This window comes from Agelaius tricolor, unplaced genomic scaffold (genome assembly GCF_023055355.1).
Source record: "Agelaius tricolor isolate 1412-34295 unplaced genomic scaffold, bAgeTri1.0.p SCAF_2, whole genome shotgun sequence".
Taxonomy (NCBI): domain Eukaryota; kingdom Metazoa; phylum Chordata; class Aves; order Passeriformes; family Icteridae; genus Agelaius; species Agelaius tricolor.
The window spans coordinates 13,762,828-13,778,094 of NW_027269262.1; the positions used below are offsets into that span (position 1 = coordinate 13,762,828).

Below are 15,267 nucleotides of genomic sequence, written 5' to 3' on the forward strand. Positions count from 1 at the left end.
AGATCATTTTGTTTCCCAAAAGAAAAACTGAAGTGCAGGGAAGTGTAATTTGACAGCATTAGGTCAGTTTATTTTATTAAAATGGAAATTTCAAATGTTGAAAGTACTTTAATTATTTTTAAAGTTTTAAGCTTTTCCTGTAGTATAATATCAACAGAAATGTTGAGGATATATATATATATATATATATATATAAAATTAGCTCTATCTATATTACATTAAATAGAGGTATTGAGTGTTCTACTGATTAGATTATCATTTTACAATGGCTGTTATTTTCTATATTTTTTAGTAGTCTGTCAGAGATTGGATTGCACTTCTGGTTTGCAGGCAAGGTGTGGTAGCTCTTTTCTAGTATTTGAGTAAAGGATCTGCCAGAGGGGGTGAAGTGGGAACTGAATCTATTTGTTATTACCAAAATAAGCAGTATTTTCTACCACTGTTTTTCTGCTGCTTCTGTCCCAGAGGAGGCAGACTGAAGTTACAGGTACACTGCATGTTGTCCTACAGGACACAGATCCATAGTGCAAACCTTCTGGATGCCAATAGTCAGGTTTTATACACTGCTAACATAAGGATTTCAAATTAACTTTGGAAACAGCAAAAAGCAGCATTCATGTTTTCTAGTTTTTGTTCTTAATTTACTGAAGCATTTATATTTGCTTGACTTGGCTCTGGAGGGGCAGTGTGACCCTTGCCTTATTGAATGCCTTTTGCATTCAGACTTTTTTTTGTGATGAGATTGTCCTTTACACTTGAAACTCTGCAGCCTGTTGTGTGAGATGCTAGATCTGAATAGTTCTGTCTTCTAGCCTTGTTGAAGCATTTATCACTAGTGCTAAAATGGATAAATGAAGTGAGGATATGCTTTAATTCTAGTTTTTGATATTACCTTGTGGCTTATTTCACTGCAGTTCAGCTATGATCATGGAAGGGGGTTTTTATTAATGAACTGAAAATGTTTCCTACAAAACTATTTTCTACCCTGTCTAGCCAATATTTTATTTTGTAACATACACATTCTTTGATAATTTCAAAACCAGGAAAATGTTTTCACAACCTGCCCAGGTTCTTTTTGTAAATATGACTGTAAACCAAAATGTTTGGTTTTGAACAGGTTGCAATCCCGTTTGTTCTGGTATCATGTGCTTTCGAAGCTGTTCAAGTCACAACACAGCTGTCTTCTAAGAGGTACATTACATGCTGTATTTCTGCATTAGTAAGGGATTCAAATCTATTTTGGAAGAATTCAGAATTTTCAAATCTCAATGTAAATTAAAAAAAAAACAACCAAACTATTAGATCTCGTTGTTGCTTTTATTTGTTACTAGGGCTTGGGGTTTGTTCAGTGATTTCTGCAAGTTCAGGGTTTTTTCCTTAGTGATAAACAAGTATAAATTGAAGTGTTGGCCTTGTCTGAAACAATCAGATATTTCATATTCTTTGTTGACAATACACAGACCCTTTTTCCTCCATAATGTTAAAAATGAGCAGAATTTAAAGTCTGATTTTTACTTTACTTTATGCATCTCTGCCTATCGCATAGTATTTTTTAAATAGCCCATTTGTAATGTAACCAATTTATAGCTTTGTAGCACTGACCTCACCACAGCATTAAAAAAGGCACTGGATGTCCTTGCATTGCAGTTCAGTGCTTCCCAGATGTGTTCAGTATTACATATTTTTTGCAGTAGGAGCAGATGGCTGCCAGTCTTTTCCCTATCTCTAAGGACTTTTCAGAGTATGGGTGCCCAGCTTCACAGAGTGCTGTATCCAGACATGAAACATATTTTCCCATCTCAAGACTTTTATTTTGTCAGCCCTGCTCACCCCATTCAGCAGACTCAGTGCACATGACTGAATCCTCCACTCACCGTGTGATATTATGGATGGTGCTGAGATGGAGGAGGTCCCTGACAGCCATGCGATTTTGTCACTGTGGGATGTTGTGTGGGTTGACCAAAAGTCCTGCTTGTGTGTGGCAGGACGACTTCAGGGACTTTCTCCTGCACATTGCTCAGCTGAGCATTGAGGAAGCTGCCCTCACTTGTTGTGATGCCCTCTGCTTTTCAGTTTGCTTTCCTCCTGCCTGACTCTGCTCGTTGAGTCCTTGTACAACACCACCCACTACCAAAGAGAGGTGAGGAAGCCCAAAATCTGACTCCCTGTTGGAGTGGCAGCACGACACTCCCCACCCCTTTCACCTGCTCTGCCTTAGCTGTGTGCACACCGTACCTGCATCGTCCTTGGATCCCCAAGGAAGGGCATTCATCCTTATCCCTAAGGCTTGTACAAGGGCAGGGCTGCATTGGGGACCTGGGGTTGCTCAGATGACCAGCTAGTGGTTTCCATTTCTAGGGCTCAAGCATCATAAAGGTCAGCATTTCCTAATTTGTGAATGCTTGCCTTGGCAGCACTGGTGATATTGCAAACTTTTGTGGAATGTGCATCGAAATGTGTGAGAGGGGAAATGATACTGCCTTCATAAACCAGGGGACACAAGTATTTCTGTGCCACTTCATGAGGCTGTGGCTGTAACTCTGTCTCTTGTTTGTGCCAGCTTCATTTAGCTGGGCTCAGGTAACAAATGCAGTGATAGTGCCACAGCATCCGCCTGGGAACAAGGCAGAAACCGCAAGGCGCACCCAGGATCCCCGGAGAGGTTGTGCTCTGATTGTCAGTGCATCCTGAAGTCTGTGCTGCACTCCTTACTGCGGTTGCTGCCCCTGCTAGATAAATTAAACCATCACTGGGAACAATCTTGTCTTTGCAGTGTATAAACATGCCCTGAAATTAGTCTTGTCCTTCTGTTGAGAAAGGCTTCCTGCAGTTCAGAACGGCAAAAAGTGCATTTTTGTGATTTGGACAAATTGCTCCTAAAGTCCCTGATTACAGATTTATTTTTTTTTCCAGTGGGAAATATTCTGTCCCAATATGTTCTTGGAGCTTGCCTATAAAAAAATATCCCTCTAGCTGAGTGCCTCCTAAGCACTATTATTGCAACATCCTGTTTATCTGAGCCATAGGTTAGGAGAAAGAAGCCTTTCCCTGTGTCTGAGATGCAGTTGGTTTGCTGCATCCTGATTTACCAATGAAGCACAACTGATGTAGGCAATATCAGCAAGTTCCTCATTTGGAGGCATTGGTATGGGTACCTCCCCAGTACATGCCCATGCAATGCTGCAGCAGGACATTTTCCAAAAAAACATTTGTAGTTTTATGATGGTAGTACTGATAAATTAGCTGTATTCTAGTTAAAGACTTTTGTTAATGGGTCAGCTGTTTGCAACATTACTTCAGTGTCATTAACTTAGAAACCAGTTTTAACCAGTTACAGCAATTGCTTTCATGTAATTTAGGATTTACATGGTTTCAGGAAAAGAAGATTAGGTTAATGGGGGGGAAAAAATAGCTCTGCCTCCTCCCTTCTGGTTCCTTTTACTAGCCTAAGCCTAACTTCCAGAAGTTAACTGCTACTGTGAAGAGGCCCATGGTTTGGGAGCAGACCACCAAAATGCTGGGTGTTCCCAGAGCAGGTTATGGGCATCCCAAGATTTGGAAGAGGGCAAACACCTCCTTTAGCAGCCTCTGACCCAGAAGAGTGGTTGTCAGCAGGGTGGGACTGAACGGTTCAGGTACCTGCCAAGCAGCTTTGCTCACTCTTGAGTCCATCATGAAGCTCCTAAATCAGCTTTATTTGGTCCAACCAGCACACAGCTCTCTGCATCAAGAATGGGCCAGATGCTCTTTGTAAGATTCTTGTGTTCTCCAAAAAATGACTCAGGTTTCTCCATTGCAAGATTGAAACCCTATTAATGTGAAATTATAAATGCCAGATGTCCTAGTCATGTATTTGAATTGTTTTCTAGTAGATTGAAATGTACCTGATTGTTTGAAAGGCAAATGCAAGAAATCATACCTTTATTTAATTTCTTTCTGTGGGTTTTAATAAGCTCTTTTAATAGCTGTGTCCATAAAGAAAGGTTGATGGTCTGACTTCACTGGGTTTTTTTCTTTGCAGCCTTTTCCTCATTGTTCTTGTGATTTCAGACATTATGGCTTTGGTAAGTTGTTGTTGCACATTCTCTTCAAATAAGATCAAGAAGCAGAGAGTTCTCCTAATTCCATCAAGAGAGATCTGAATTTGTTTCAGACTTCAAAGTTTTTCTAACTAGGGCAGAGAATTGGATTGAAATCCTAGCATAACTTAGAGATAAAACTCTTCCAATCACTGCTTTTCAAATTTCATGTAATTAATGCTTCTGAAGAAGCAATGTTCTCATAATAATAAGAGACAAAATGAAGTAATAAGTTAACATTCGGAGTTCAACATATGCTTTATGATCAAATTCCTTGGAAAAAATTAAACAAGAATATAAGTTTTAGCTGTGTGCAGGGTTTAGTTAATTTAGTTCAGGAATTCCAAACCTTTTACCCACCCCAGCTTGTCTTGAAAAAGAGAGGAAAAGGAGAAATGCTTTGCCCACCAGCTCCATTCGACTTGTCAGAATCCAGGAGATCAGCACATCCATAAAGACACTTTGTGCCCTTTGTAGTAAGCTGTCAGGAAATGCTGTCTTCAGAAAGCCTGCATTCACAAACCAAGCTAGCCGAAACAACCCAAAGCTGAACAATCCCCCAACACAGTTTTTGCAGATTAAAAGTGTGGTTTTGTTGCCCACTCCAGCTGTCTTCAAATCATCAAGCAGTGCCACTGGTAAATAGAAACCTTTTCAAATCAGCAAGTAGAGCTGGTGTTGTCATTTTATACATGCTGGTTTTGTTTTATCCCTTGGAGTAGACATTCCTGGTCTTATTTCTTAGTACAGTGTGATCTGTAAATACCACCTGATAGGAAAAACAGCAAGTAAAAACCAAATAATTGCTAATTTGTCTGTAGAGTGAGAAAAGGAGAAGGTGTGGCTGTGTCAAGTAAGAAAAGAGACAGTAGCAGAACAAAAAGAGAACACGTTTGTAGTCTTGAATCAATGGGGCCACCAACTGGAATTAGGGGAATTCACTAATAGGTAAGAATTATCTTCTCCCAACATTATTCCCACTTTACAGGTAGAGAACTGTCAGAGTTGCCCAAAGACATTTGTGTTGAAATTCCATGAAAACTTTTAGGCACTATGCATTATTTGGCATGCTGTTATTTCAAACAATAAGGTGGCTTGGCTTTTCTTATTGAAAAAATTCTGGTATTTCTCTGGTCTTTGCAAGCCAAGCTAGACAGAACTTAGTCCATCTCTTGTGATGGATGTTTTTGTTTGATACTGTGTTAAATCTATTTCTGGTTCCTAAACTATTCTTTACTGTGGTCCAAATGATCATTCTGGAAAGGTGTTGTGCATATTCTATGTGAAGAATTAGAAATTAGGAGTAACCAGCCTGAAAAAAATTTTGGTTGAATTTTCTCTTTCAAATTGTGCAGTGTTGATGTACTAATCAAAGTTGTTTTATTTCCTAGCATTTTTTCTTTTTGGTTAAAGATTATGGAAGCTGGCTGGATATTGGCACAAGGTACAGTACCTTTTTTTGCTTCCATTGCATTTATGAAGCTTCATAGGTTCATACTATTGTTTATCTACTCATAATTCTTGTCATTTTTTCCAATTACTCTGCTCAATCAAATGCTTTGGGGAAGTTCCACATACTTTAAGCATGTGCACACATACATATACATATCCCAAGCTAAAACTTGTGCCAGAGCAATGCAAAGTAGTAAGTCCAGCATGGCAAGAAGTACAGTTAGTAGGATCTGTTTGAAGAGCAATTACACAAAAAGTATTTAATTAATGTTTTGCATTTTAATTAGTTGTAATCACTGTTAAAATAACAATTTATTGAAGTTGTTAATTACCTGGTATCTAGTTAAGCCTCCATATACAGTTCACTGTGAATTAATGAACTTTGTGTAAATATGTTGGTGGCTACCAAGGCCCATGGACTTATCCTCCCCCTAGTTGGGGAAGAATTTAGCATTTAAACATTGCAATCACAGCTAAAATGAGAGAATTTGTTTTGCATTGAGTCATATTAACCTCAAATACAAGAAATACACATTTCAGATTTACCTTCCTTGAGTTGTGAAAATAGATAAAATGCTGTAGTAAGCTTAGTAGGGAATGTGTTGTTTCTAATCCAGCCAATCTGGTCACTTGACACTGTTATTTAAACAGAAGCTGCATAGTGACCCATTGTTAATATTCTGTTTAGTCTACGTGTGCTCTGGGCTTTGCTTTTGTGAGCCCCTTTGTTGCCAGCAGCGTGTGCACACGTGTTCTTTGGAAACTCCAATTCCTGCTCACTGTTACCTTCTGAGGTTCCTAGTGGGCAGAGGTATGTCTAGATCAAACAGTGAAATGTCACTTTAGCATCCCACTTCCTTGCTGTGGTCAGTTTATGGTAAGTCAGAGGGCTTCATCTTTTGGTTTGATTTCCTCTGCAGATTAATAAGGATATTAAAGCCCTCCAAAAATTTCTGTTCTGTTGGGCAAGAAGTTTTTTAATTAGGGAGTTAGCAGCAAAAGTATAAATTGTTACAAGTACCCAAAAGCTTCCTCTCTGATACCTGGTCTTCATAGCTAGAGCTTTACAACAGCAATGCATTGCTGGATCTATTTCAGCTGGAAGGTTGCCTTATTCTGAAGAGTTTAGGAGAGCTCATTATGCACCACTAATTCTGCCTCTCTGTGTGTGTGTTTTGATCACTGAAGAAAGCACTGAAAAAGGCCTTTCGAAAGAGTAATTTGTGGTTAATTTTTAACATGGAAATTCATATTCAATGTTCAGGCAACCTCTATCATTACTTGACTTTTGAGTGCTTGACTCTACCACCTATGTTATTTTATTGTAGTCTCTTTATATATGTCTTATATGTAGGTGTGTATATGTGCATAAGAAAAACAATTAGGTTGCTTAAGAAAGGAAGTGAAGCCATAGGTGTGGAGCTAAGTGGTCCTTCCTTTATCTAGCATGAGCATTATTTTGGCACCAGAACTTTCTCCTCTTTCTCCTCTGAGCAGATTTCTAATGTGTGATCCTCAGGCGTGGCAAAATTAGCAGGCAACAGCAGAAGATTTTTTTTTTTTTTTTTTTTTGCTTGTTCCTGAAAGGGAAGATGAACTTCAAGGGGTTTTGGGTAATTCCCAAAACCAGTGGGAGTGAGATACTAACATAGCTCTTTCCTGTCCTCCTGTTGCAAGTGCAGTGACAGCTCTGTGGCATTCTCATCGCAGTGTTGTCTGTTGCTGCTTTGACTGCAAGGTCTGAAAATATCCTGTCTTACAACAGGCAACATTTTCCATGTTGCCAAAGCTTTCCTGAGAATCGGACAAGTCTTTAGGGACAGCTGCTCTCATATTTTTCTTTTTTTCTTGTCACACTGATAGGAAGTACGTATGTGTGTGTCTGCAAAAATATCTGGATTTGTGTTATGTTACTGGTTAGCACATCAGTGAAATCAGAGGTAGAAAACCAGCAGCTTAATTGCCTGGTGGAGATTTATTCCTCTCAAGTCTCTCAGAGCTCAGTGGTGTATGTGCCACATTTGTAAAGCTTTGATATGTGTTTCCTTACTCATCCTGTTTTGTGGTGATGGGCTTTCCATGGATTTTCTAACTACCATGTTCAAAAGTTCTGCATGTTCTCTCTCTTACTAAGAATATGCAAGTTGAGTAGGAGACTCATTAGGCAATATTTGGTTTTTCCAACAGCCAAGTTTCATGTAGATGAGCTGGCTTTACATCCCTTGCAATAAAAAGACCTTCACTGCTTTTTCACCTTGATGTTTTCTTTCCTAGTGGATCTTATTGTTTGAAAGTAAGGTTTGTTTACTGAACTGACATTTTCTATTTTTAAAAATTTCAACCCTAACTCCTGGCTTTTTGCATCCTGTTCTGTTATGCCTTAACCACATGACATGACATTTTACCATGCCTCACATTTGCCTAAACAATATGACGCCTTTATTCTCCCAGTGGCGTTCACCAGGTCACATAAGTGTTGTCTTTGAATGGAAGCAGATTTCTACCTCTTCCATCCTTCTACTGCATTAATGAAATGCTGAGCAGCAACAGATACAACATACAGCCCTGTATTACCACATTCAGCAAATTATCAATGCACCACTGATTCCCTCCTCTCAGTAAATTATCAATTACCATAAATATTTATGGCTTCTTAGAAAGTTTTAAAGCCCCTTTTCTTAATTGCGATGCCAAAATCAATGTAAGCTTGTCTTTCAGAGAGTGCTTTTCATTGTTTTGATATAATAATGGGATAATAGTCCTGCAGGGAATGCAGAACTCAAAGCAGCAGCTTAAATAAACTTCTGCGGTGTGCTTAACCTTGCCCTCTACCTATATACCTTGAGGTAACCTGAATTGCATCATATGACCCAGAAGAACACACCACTAAATTTCTTAAAAATAATAATGTAATTTTCCTAGTGTTTTTGATGTATTAGTGTGTAGTACATGATCATGAGAGTTTTGTTCTGACAGGTCCTTTTATTTTTGAATAAGAACCAAATGGAATAGCTAGCTTTTCAGCTTCTTTGTCACTAAAATAATTTCTCTGCAGCTTAAAACATGTTTATCTATCTCTGTAGATTTCCAGAAAGAGAGAGAAATAGCCTTTAAAGCCTACTATATCTTTACAGTACATGCACTTTGTAAATAGTTGTATAACCTGATAGTAAAGATAAACCTTTAAGGTTCTTTATATGGCTATTATATAGCTCTATACAGACACATACTGTACTATTCCTTCTCTTTATAGCTGCTGGAAGATAAAGATATTATCTTAACTGCTCTTCTGCAGTTTCAAAGGTCAGGGGACATAAATAAAGCACAAAACTGGGGTCTTTTAGGTTTTAGGAATAATGGAGTCAATTTTGGGGTTGGGGTGCTGAGGCTTCTTGGTTGAGCTGTCAAAACAAGAGTTTTGTGATTTGTTTTTGGTGAAACTGAGGAGAGAAGGTGTGGCATCCTGGCTGGAAAAGCAGGAAACTTAAAATTCAGAATCTAAATCTGGGGTCTCAGTGTGTGCTTGGGAGCAGTTCAAAGAGCATGTCACAAAGAAATAATGTCTCTGGACTCTTCTGAAGAGTGCTCGTCCAAGTCTTTGCACAAGTTGTTTTTGTTCTACTTATTTTGTTCCTAGTTGTTTTAATTGCTATGGTGACTTACTCCATCTTCTTGTCTTTCCAGCTTCTAATCAGGTCTGTCATCTTAGGAATTAGCCTGTCTTGGGAGAAAGCCAAGTTTTGGAGCAAGATTGATTCCCACCGCTTATCCCCCTGATTTTTTTAATATCTTAGATTCTTCTCATCTTCTTTTTTCTCACCAATATACACTGTCACAAAGCCAAGAGGTGGTAGTACCTCATATGTTCTCCTTGTGGTTCCTTGCCACTGAAACAGGTGTCTTGCTCCCTGATTAAAAAATTTTCCTACCACCAGCTTTGCCTGTTGACATTGATCCCTACATGGGCACTCACCTTTCCATTGAACAGTGCCACCTTACCATAGATCATCCATGATCCCCCACACCTGCTACCTCTGCCATCTCATCCTTTGTAAGCATTGCTCCACTGTGCCCCATTATGCTCTTCTCTCGTATCTGTTTAATGGCTCTTCTTCCTCCACATGGATCTAATTTGCCTGGAGCCTAGAATCTTACTACTCCTTCTCATTAGCTCAGGTTTGACTTTTGATGCAGAAAGCTTGTTTTGACAATTACCTCCTTCACTGTAACTACATATCCAGTCAAGGGTACAGGTTCTGAATTGTATAGGGATCAAGATTTGACACTGCTGTTGTGGCATATACCTGTAAGAGTCTGGTTTTCTTTGTTTAAATACAGCATTACCCCAGCCTAAGAAGTAATTTACCAGGCAGAGCTGCCCACAGGCAGTGCAGTGCCAGTTGCTGAGAGCCCCAGAGATGCTGGCTGTTTGTAATTAACATGACAACCAGATTTAAATTGTTTTTATTGTGCCCTATGGCATTATATATATATTTGAATGTCTGATATTTTATTAAAGGAGCATGACTATGCAGACATGTGCAGTATAGCAAGGGAGAAGTGTGTGCAACACTCTTCTTTACAAAAGTATGGAGGATCCAGTCCCTCAACTGACAGGGGGCTAAGGAGAGTTTGAAGAGACCTTTTAGCTTTGAGAAAGCCCCTCCCTATGCCCTGCCAAATCCTGATCATATCTGAAAGAGCTCCTTTTGGGGGGTGCACAGGAACTCAGATGCCTGTCTAAGGGCCATACATGGTTTGTGATGTTCTTGGGGTATCTATTGGAATAAAGGCAGGGTCTTCGCTTGGCTTGTGATTTTCAGGTTTTGCATTCACGCTTTCTTTGAAGGTTACAAGGAAAGTGGTGTTTGCTGCTTACATGAAAAACTAGAATTCTGGTGCCAGGTGAGAAGGAAAGCTGAAGTGTTACCAGTAAGGCAGGAGACACTAGGTGTCCAGCTGTTTACCAGAGTGGCTGTTCCCTTAGGAACCAGCAACCTTATCTACCTGTGGTAAATGTACAGTCCCCAAGGCCACATTATGCCATGAAGATAACTGCAGCAAGAGTTTGAGTTTCATCTGTCAATGTGTCCTTTCCCATGGAGAACTGAAACCAAAGTTGTAACACACCCAGGTGATCTTTCAAGGGCAGCTCTTGAGGGAGTTGATCTTTGTTGTTATAAATGTGCTATGAACTATGAAGTCCAAAGTGCACTGCCCAGGTGACAGGAGGCTTTGTGCTTGACTTTATGCTCCCCCTGTGTCCCTTCTTACACCTTCCCCACAGAAGCAGGTCAGGAGCTTGGCCCTTGTAGACGTGCTGCTCTGCCACTCATTATCTTCATTGAGGTCTGAGCCCTTTTATGATGGTGGATTTTTCCAATTGATTTCTTAAAACTATTCATTTGAGGAAGGCATTTGTGAGGTGTTTTAGTCAGACTCAACTGAAACAGAAAAATCTTACAGCTTTTATCTCAGCCTTTTCATGCATCAAGTCTGTTGTCATGTTCTCTATGTTTGGTCCTTTGGTTTCTGGCACCCTGGTTGTGGGAGAACTTTTTGGATTACTTTTATTCTTTCACACTGGTTAGCAGCCCAGCTTTGTGGAGAGATGGTGCTTCTCCACTTCACAAGTCTAAATTGTGTTAGACTAGAGCCAGAGTTGTCACAGTCTCAGGGTTGTGAGGATTGATAGTGTCGGCATCATGAGCTTTACTGCTCTTCTGTGGCTAAACTCTCAAACTGAATGAGTCCTCTGGCAGAAATTCCAGGTTATTAAGCCAGCAAGCATTCCTTGCGATCCTTTTTTGTGACTAAACTCACACTTCATCGAGTCTAAAGTTACTCTGTTTGTCCTAAAGAGCCATCTACTTTGGAATAATAGGTATGGGTGCATCAGGAGGTATGGGTACCTCTTGTGTCAGACTGCTAGTTTCTTCAGTAATCCCAAGAAAAACCAAAGCTACACTGGATGCGTAATGGACATGGTTGCAGCAGTGTTTCCTCTGTAGCTCTAACCTGAAATGTCACTGGTTTTGGAAGATTTCTGGTTTCTGAATGACTAGTGGTTTACATTAACAGTACCCAATTCAGTTCTTACAGAATCACACAATGGTTGAGGTGGGAAGGGACCACTGGAGGTCACCTAGTCCAACCTCCCTGGTCAAGCAGGGTCCCCCAGAACACATTACTCAGGATTGTGCCCAGATGGCTGCTCTCCAGGGAAGGAGACTCCACAGCCTCTCTGGGCAGCCTGTTCTGGTGCTCAGTGACCTCCACAGTAAAGTTCTTCCTCATGTTGAGGTGCAACTGCCTGTATTCCAGTTTGTGCTCATTGCCTCTTGTTCTGTTCCTTGGCACCACCAAGAGGAGTCTGCATACATCCTCCTGACCACCCTCCCTTCAGATACTTAGAGACCTTGAAGAGATCCCTTCTCACTTGTTTCTGCTCAAGACTGAACAGGCTCAGCTCTCTCAGCCTTTCCTTGTAAAAGAGATGCTCCAGTCTCTTAGTCCCTTGATCATCTTCTTAGCCCTCCCCTGGACCTGCTCCAGGAGCTCCTTGTCTCTCTTGTACTGAGGAGCTCAGAACTGGACACAGCTCTCCAGATGTACCTCATCAGGGCTGAGCAGAAGGGCTGGGTCACAATGCTCTTCTAATGTACCCCAGGATACCTTTGGCCTTCTTGGCCACAGGATGCACTGCTGGCTCGTGGACAGCTCATTGTCCACCAGGACACCAAGGTCTGTCTCCACAGAGCTGCTTTCCAGCAGGTCAGTCCCCAGCCTGTTCATGGTGCTTGGGGTCATTCTTCCCCAGGTGCAGGACCCTGCATTTGCCTTTGTTGAATCTCAGGCAGTTCTTTGCTGCCCATCTCTCCAACCTGTCAAGGTCCCTTAGGGGCTGCACAGCCCTCTGGGGTATCGGCCTCTCCTCCCAGCTTTGTGCCATCAGTGAACTTGCCGAGGAGGCACCTGTACATGTGGATGTCAGGTTTGACTGAATGGCCTGTAATCCAATTCTCCCCCATGAAGGGAAAGTCTACCTTCCTCCAGATTTTCCCCCGATCTCCTGGGTCAGGGGTTCTTGAGAGATAGCCTTGGCAGTGAAGGCTGAAACAAAGAATGCATTCAGTATCTCAGCCTTTTCTGCAGCCTCTGTTGCAAAGGTCCCTGCTCCATTCAGTAGCAGACCCACATTTGCTGCAGTTTTCCTGGTGTTATTGGTGTCTTTGAAGAAGCCCTTCTTGTTATTCTTGACATCCTTAGCCAGATTTAATTCCAAATGGACCTTGAACCCATTGAACACAGAATGCTGAATGTCCTGGACTGAATCTTAGTCTGACCCTAAATAGCCCATCTGTAACACCAGTGAACCTCAGGTAACAGAATTTGAGCAAGTGGAGAACAAGCTCACTGCTTGTCAGACTTTTAATCATTTCAGATGGCTTTAGTGGCTTCAGGACATCCTAACCCAGAAGCTGCATTTTCATATTGTGTTTATTAGCCACTCTTGAACTCATCTCTTTAATATCTTTGCATGTGCTACTACAGCACAGAATTCTACAGATTTTAGCAATGTTCAGTGACAAAGTAGTGGGGTTTTGGTTTTTGTGGTTTTTTTGGTGTTTTTTTTTTTTTTTTTTGTTTGTTTGTTTTGTTTTTTTTTTTCTTAAAGCTATTTGTCACTAGGATAGTGTTTTCTCTAGAAAATTTCACTTCATCTGACATAAATATCTGAGTTGTCTTACTACCAAGCAATGTCTGCCGGATGGCAAGTTCTCTCTAGATTCTGTGTTATAGTTGACAGCAAATGAAAGTTTTGCAATTGTTTCACTCACATATACTGAATTATCCATTTGAATGAAAAGTACACTTGGTACTTTTACTCACTTGGTGCATGTTCAGTTGTGTTTTCTGTTGTCCCCACCACTTTATTTTGTCATAACTTGGGTTTTTACATGACAGGACTGCTATAATTACTTGTCTTCTAAGAGCAGTGTATATGAAATTACATCCTAGGTGAACAATTAGGCCTACTTAAAATGGAAAAAAAAAAAAGAAATATTCAGAGGGTTATTCATGTCAGGGTTTTTTTTCTTTACTCTGCAAATTAGTATTTTTCTCTCACTTTTTTTTATCTGTCTCTTCCTTACAGCATCAGCCACTATGTGCTGGTGATGTCACTGACCATATTTATGATGGTGATGAATGGACTGGCCCAGCTGTTAACCACACGGAGACTTGGACTTCCCAGAAGGAATAAGCACCATTCCATGTGAAGAAGCATCCTCAGACTTCCTCTGAAGCAACCTCCAGCTCTGGAATGTAAATAAGGGTTAATGGACTGGAGTGCCAAAATCCCATCCAGCAATTGGAGTGCTGTGCTGATACAGATTAAATGCTGTCACATGACTGAAATTTGCATTTGGGGGTTGCCATTTAGATACCAGTGGGAATATGGGATTAAAAAAAGCCTCTGATTATTCTTCAAGTGTACACATTTCTTGAACATGACAACAGCAACAAAATTCTTATTTTAAAATACATAGGCAGCTGTCTTTTGGGTTGTGTTTTTTGGGGAGGTGTTTTTCTTTTTTTTTTTTGTTGTTATAACTTGGCTGCCAGCTGTTTGTTTATACATGCTCTCATTAGGAGTCTGCAAAGTTCTAGCTTAGTTTCATGTCTTGCATAAGCAGCTCCCAGACTAAGGAATGGATGGAATCAGTCTGGGCAGATGGCTGGTTTGTGTGTACCTGATGTGGCACACATGTTGGAATATCTCCGAAATGGGCCGTGCTTTTTGCCAGCCCTGCCAGCGTGCCTGTGAGCATATCTTGAGGCAGGTTAAGGCTGGTGTGCTGTGAGGCTGTTGCTGTAAGACAAGGTCTTTCAGCTCATCCTGCTGTGAATTGCTGCTGCTGACTGGGCTCTCCTGCTGCTTCCTGAGCTTGGGCAGGCTGAGCAGGATGACACTCATGATCCAAATGAAAAGGAAGCTGGTTAAATAGCAGTCAAATTCCCTGGGCCAGCTCATGACAGGGTGGGCAGGAAGGTTAGGGCTGATTGTTTCCATAGCAGCCCAGAGTTAGATCAGCACAAAGAGGTCATGAAACTGCAGCTGGATTTGCTGGTTTTCAGAAAGTGAAGCCATGTGGAGGCTTTTTTTTTGTTTCCTTGTTTTTCTTTCCACTTGTATTCTGCTCCATTACTGTAAGCGTCAGTAATGGCTGCACAATGAATCTAATGCAGATTCCTTGGTTACTGATTACAAGTGAGAAGCAAGAAAAAGAAAAAATGTTGTTCATTCTGGCCTATTCTATGATGGCATCACTAAGAATTGTGCTGTGTAATATCCCTGTGTCACACTCCCAAGTGGCAGCCAGGCCTTTCTATTCAAGAGCTGATACATATGGTGCATGATCCTGGCAGCCAAGGCTACACATCCATCATGGGGGCTTCTCCAATGCTCTTTCCAGCCATCTGGCATTTGGCCATGGTCACATGTCTCTTAACATTCTGAAAACTAGTCATCCCTCTGCAGGAAGTTTGGCTGGGAAAAACCAGTTACAAGCCTCCATCTGCTTCTTAGGTACTAGAAAAAAAATGGCATCACGGGCCTGCAGTCATCAGTGCAGCTTCAGAGTACCTTGTGAGAGTATCTGAGTACTGTTAAGGGAGTAATTTTTTCCACTAGGTGGTGGTCCAGTGGTCTTATTGGGCATGTTGCCTCACA

At 40.9% G+C, this 15,267-nt stretch overlaps 1 protein-coding gene across 4 annotated transcripts in view; it reads left to right on the plus strand.

The window, feature by feature from the left end:
- The window catches only part of PIGN (phosphatidylinositol glycan anchor biosynthesis class N), a 116,918-nt gene that overhangs the window by 87,105 nt on the left and 14,546 nt on the right, over positions 1 to 15,267 (plus strand). For 3 of the 4 annotated variants that reach the window (XM_071453503.1, XM_071453515.1, XM_071453524.1), the window contains 4 exons: positions 1,118 to 1,191; positions 4,022 to 4,064; positions 5,471 to 5,523; positions 13,690 to 13,859. In XM_071453503.1, coding sequence (XP_071309604.1) covers positions 1,118 to 1,191; positions 4,022 to 4,064; positions 5,471 to 5,523; positions 13,690 to 13,813 — 294 coding nt within the window. In that variant the 3' untranslated portion in view covers positions 13,814 to 13,859. Of the gene's footprint in view, positions 1 to 1,117; positions 1,192 to 4,021; positions 4,065 to 4,900; positions 5,028 to 5,470; positions 5,524 to 13,689; positions 13,860 to 15,267 lie in introns of those variants that run through there. The other variant, XR_011683558.1, reaches the window with a different exon arrangement.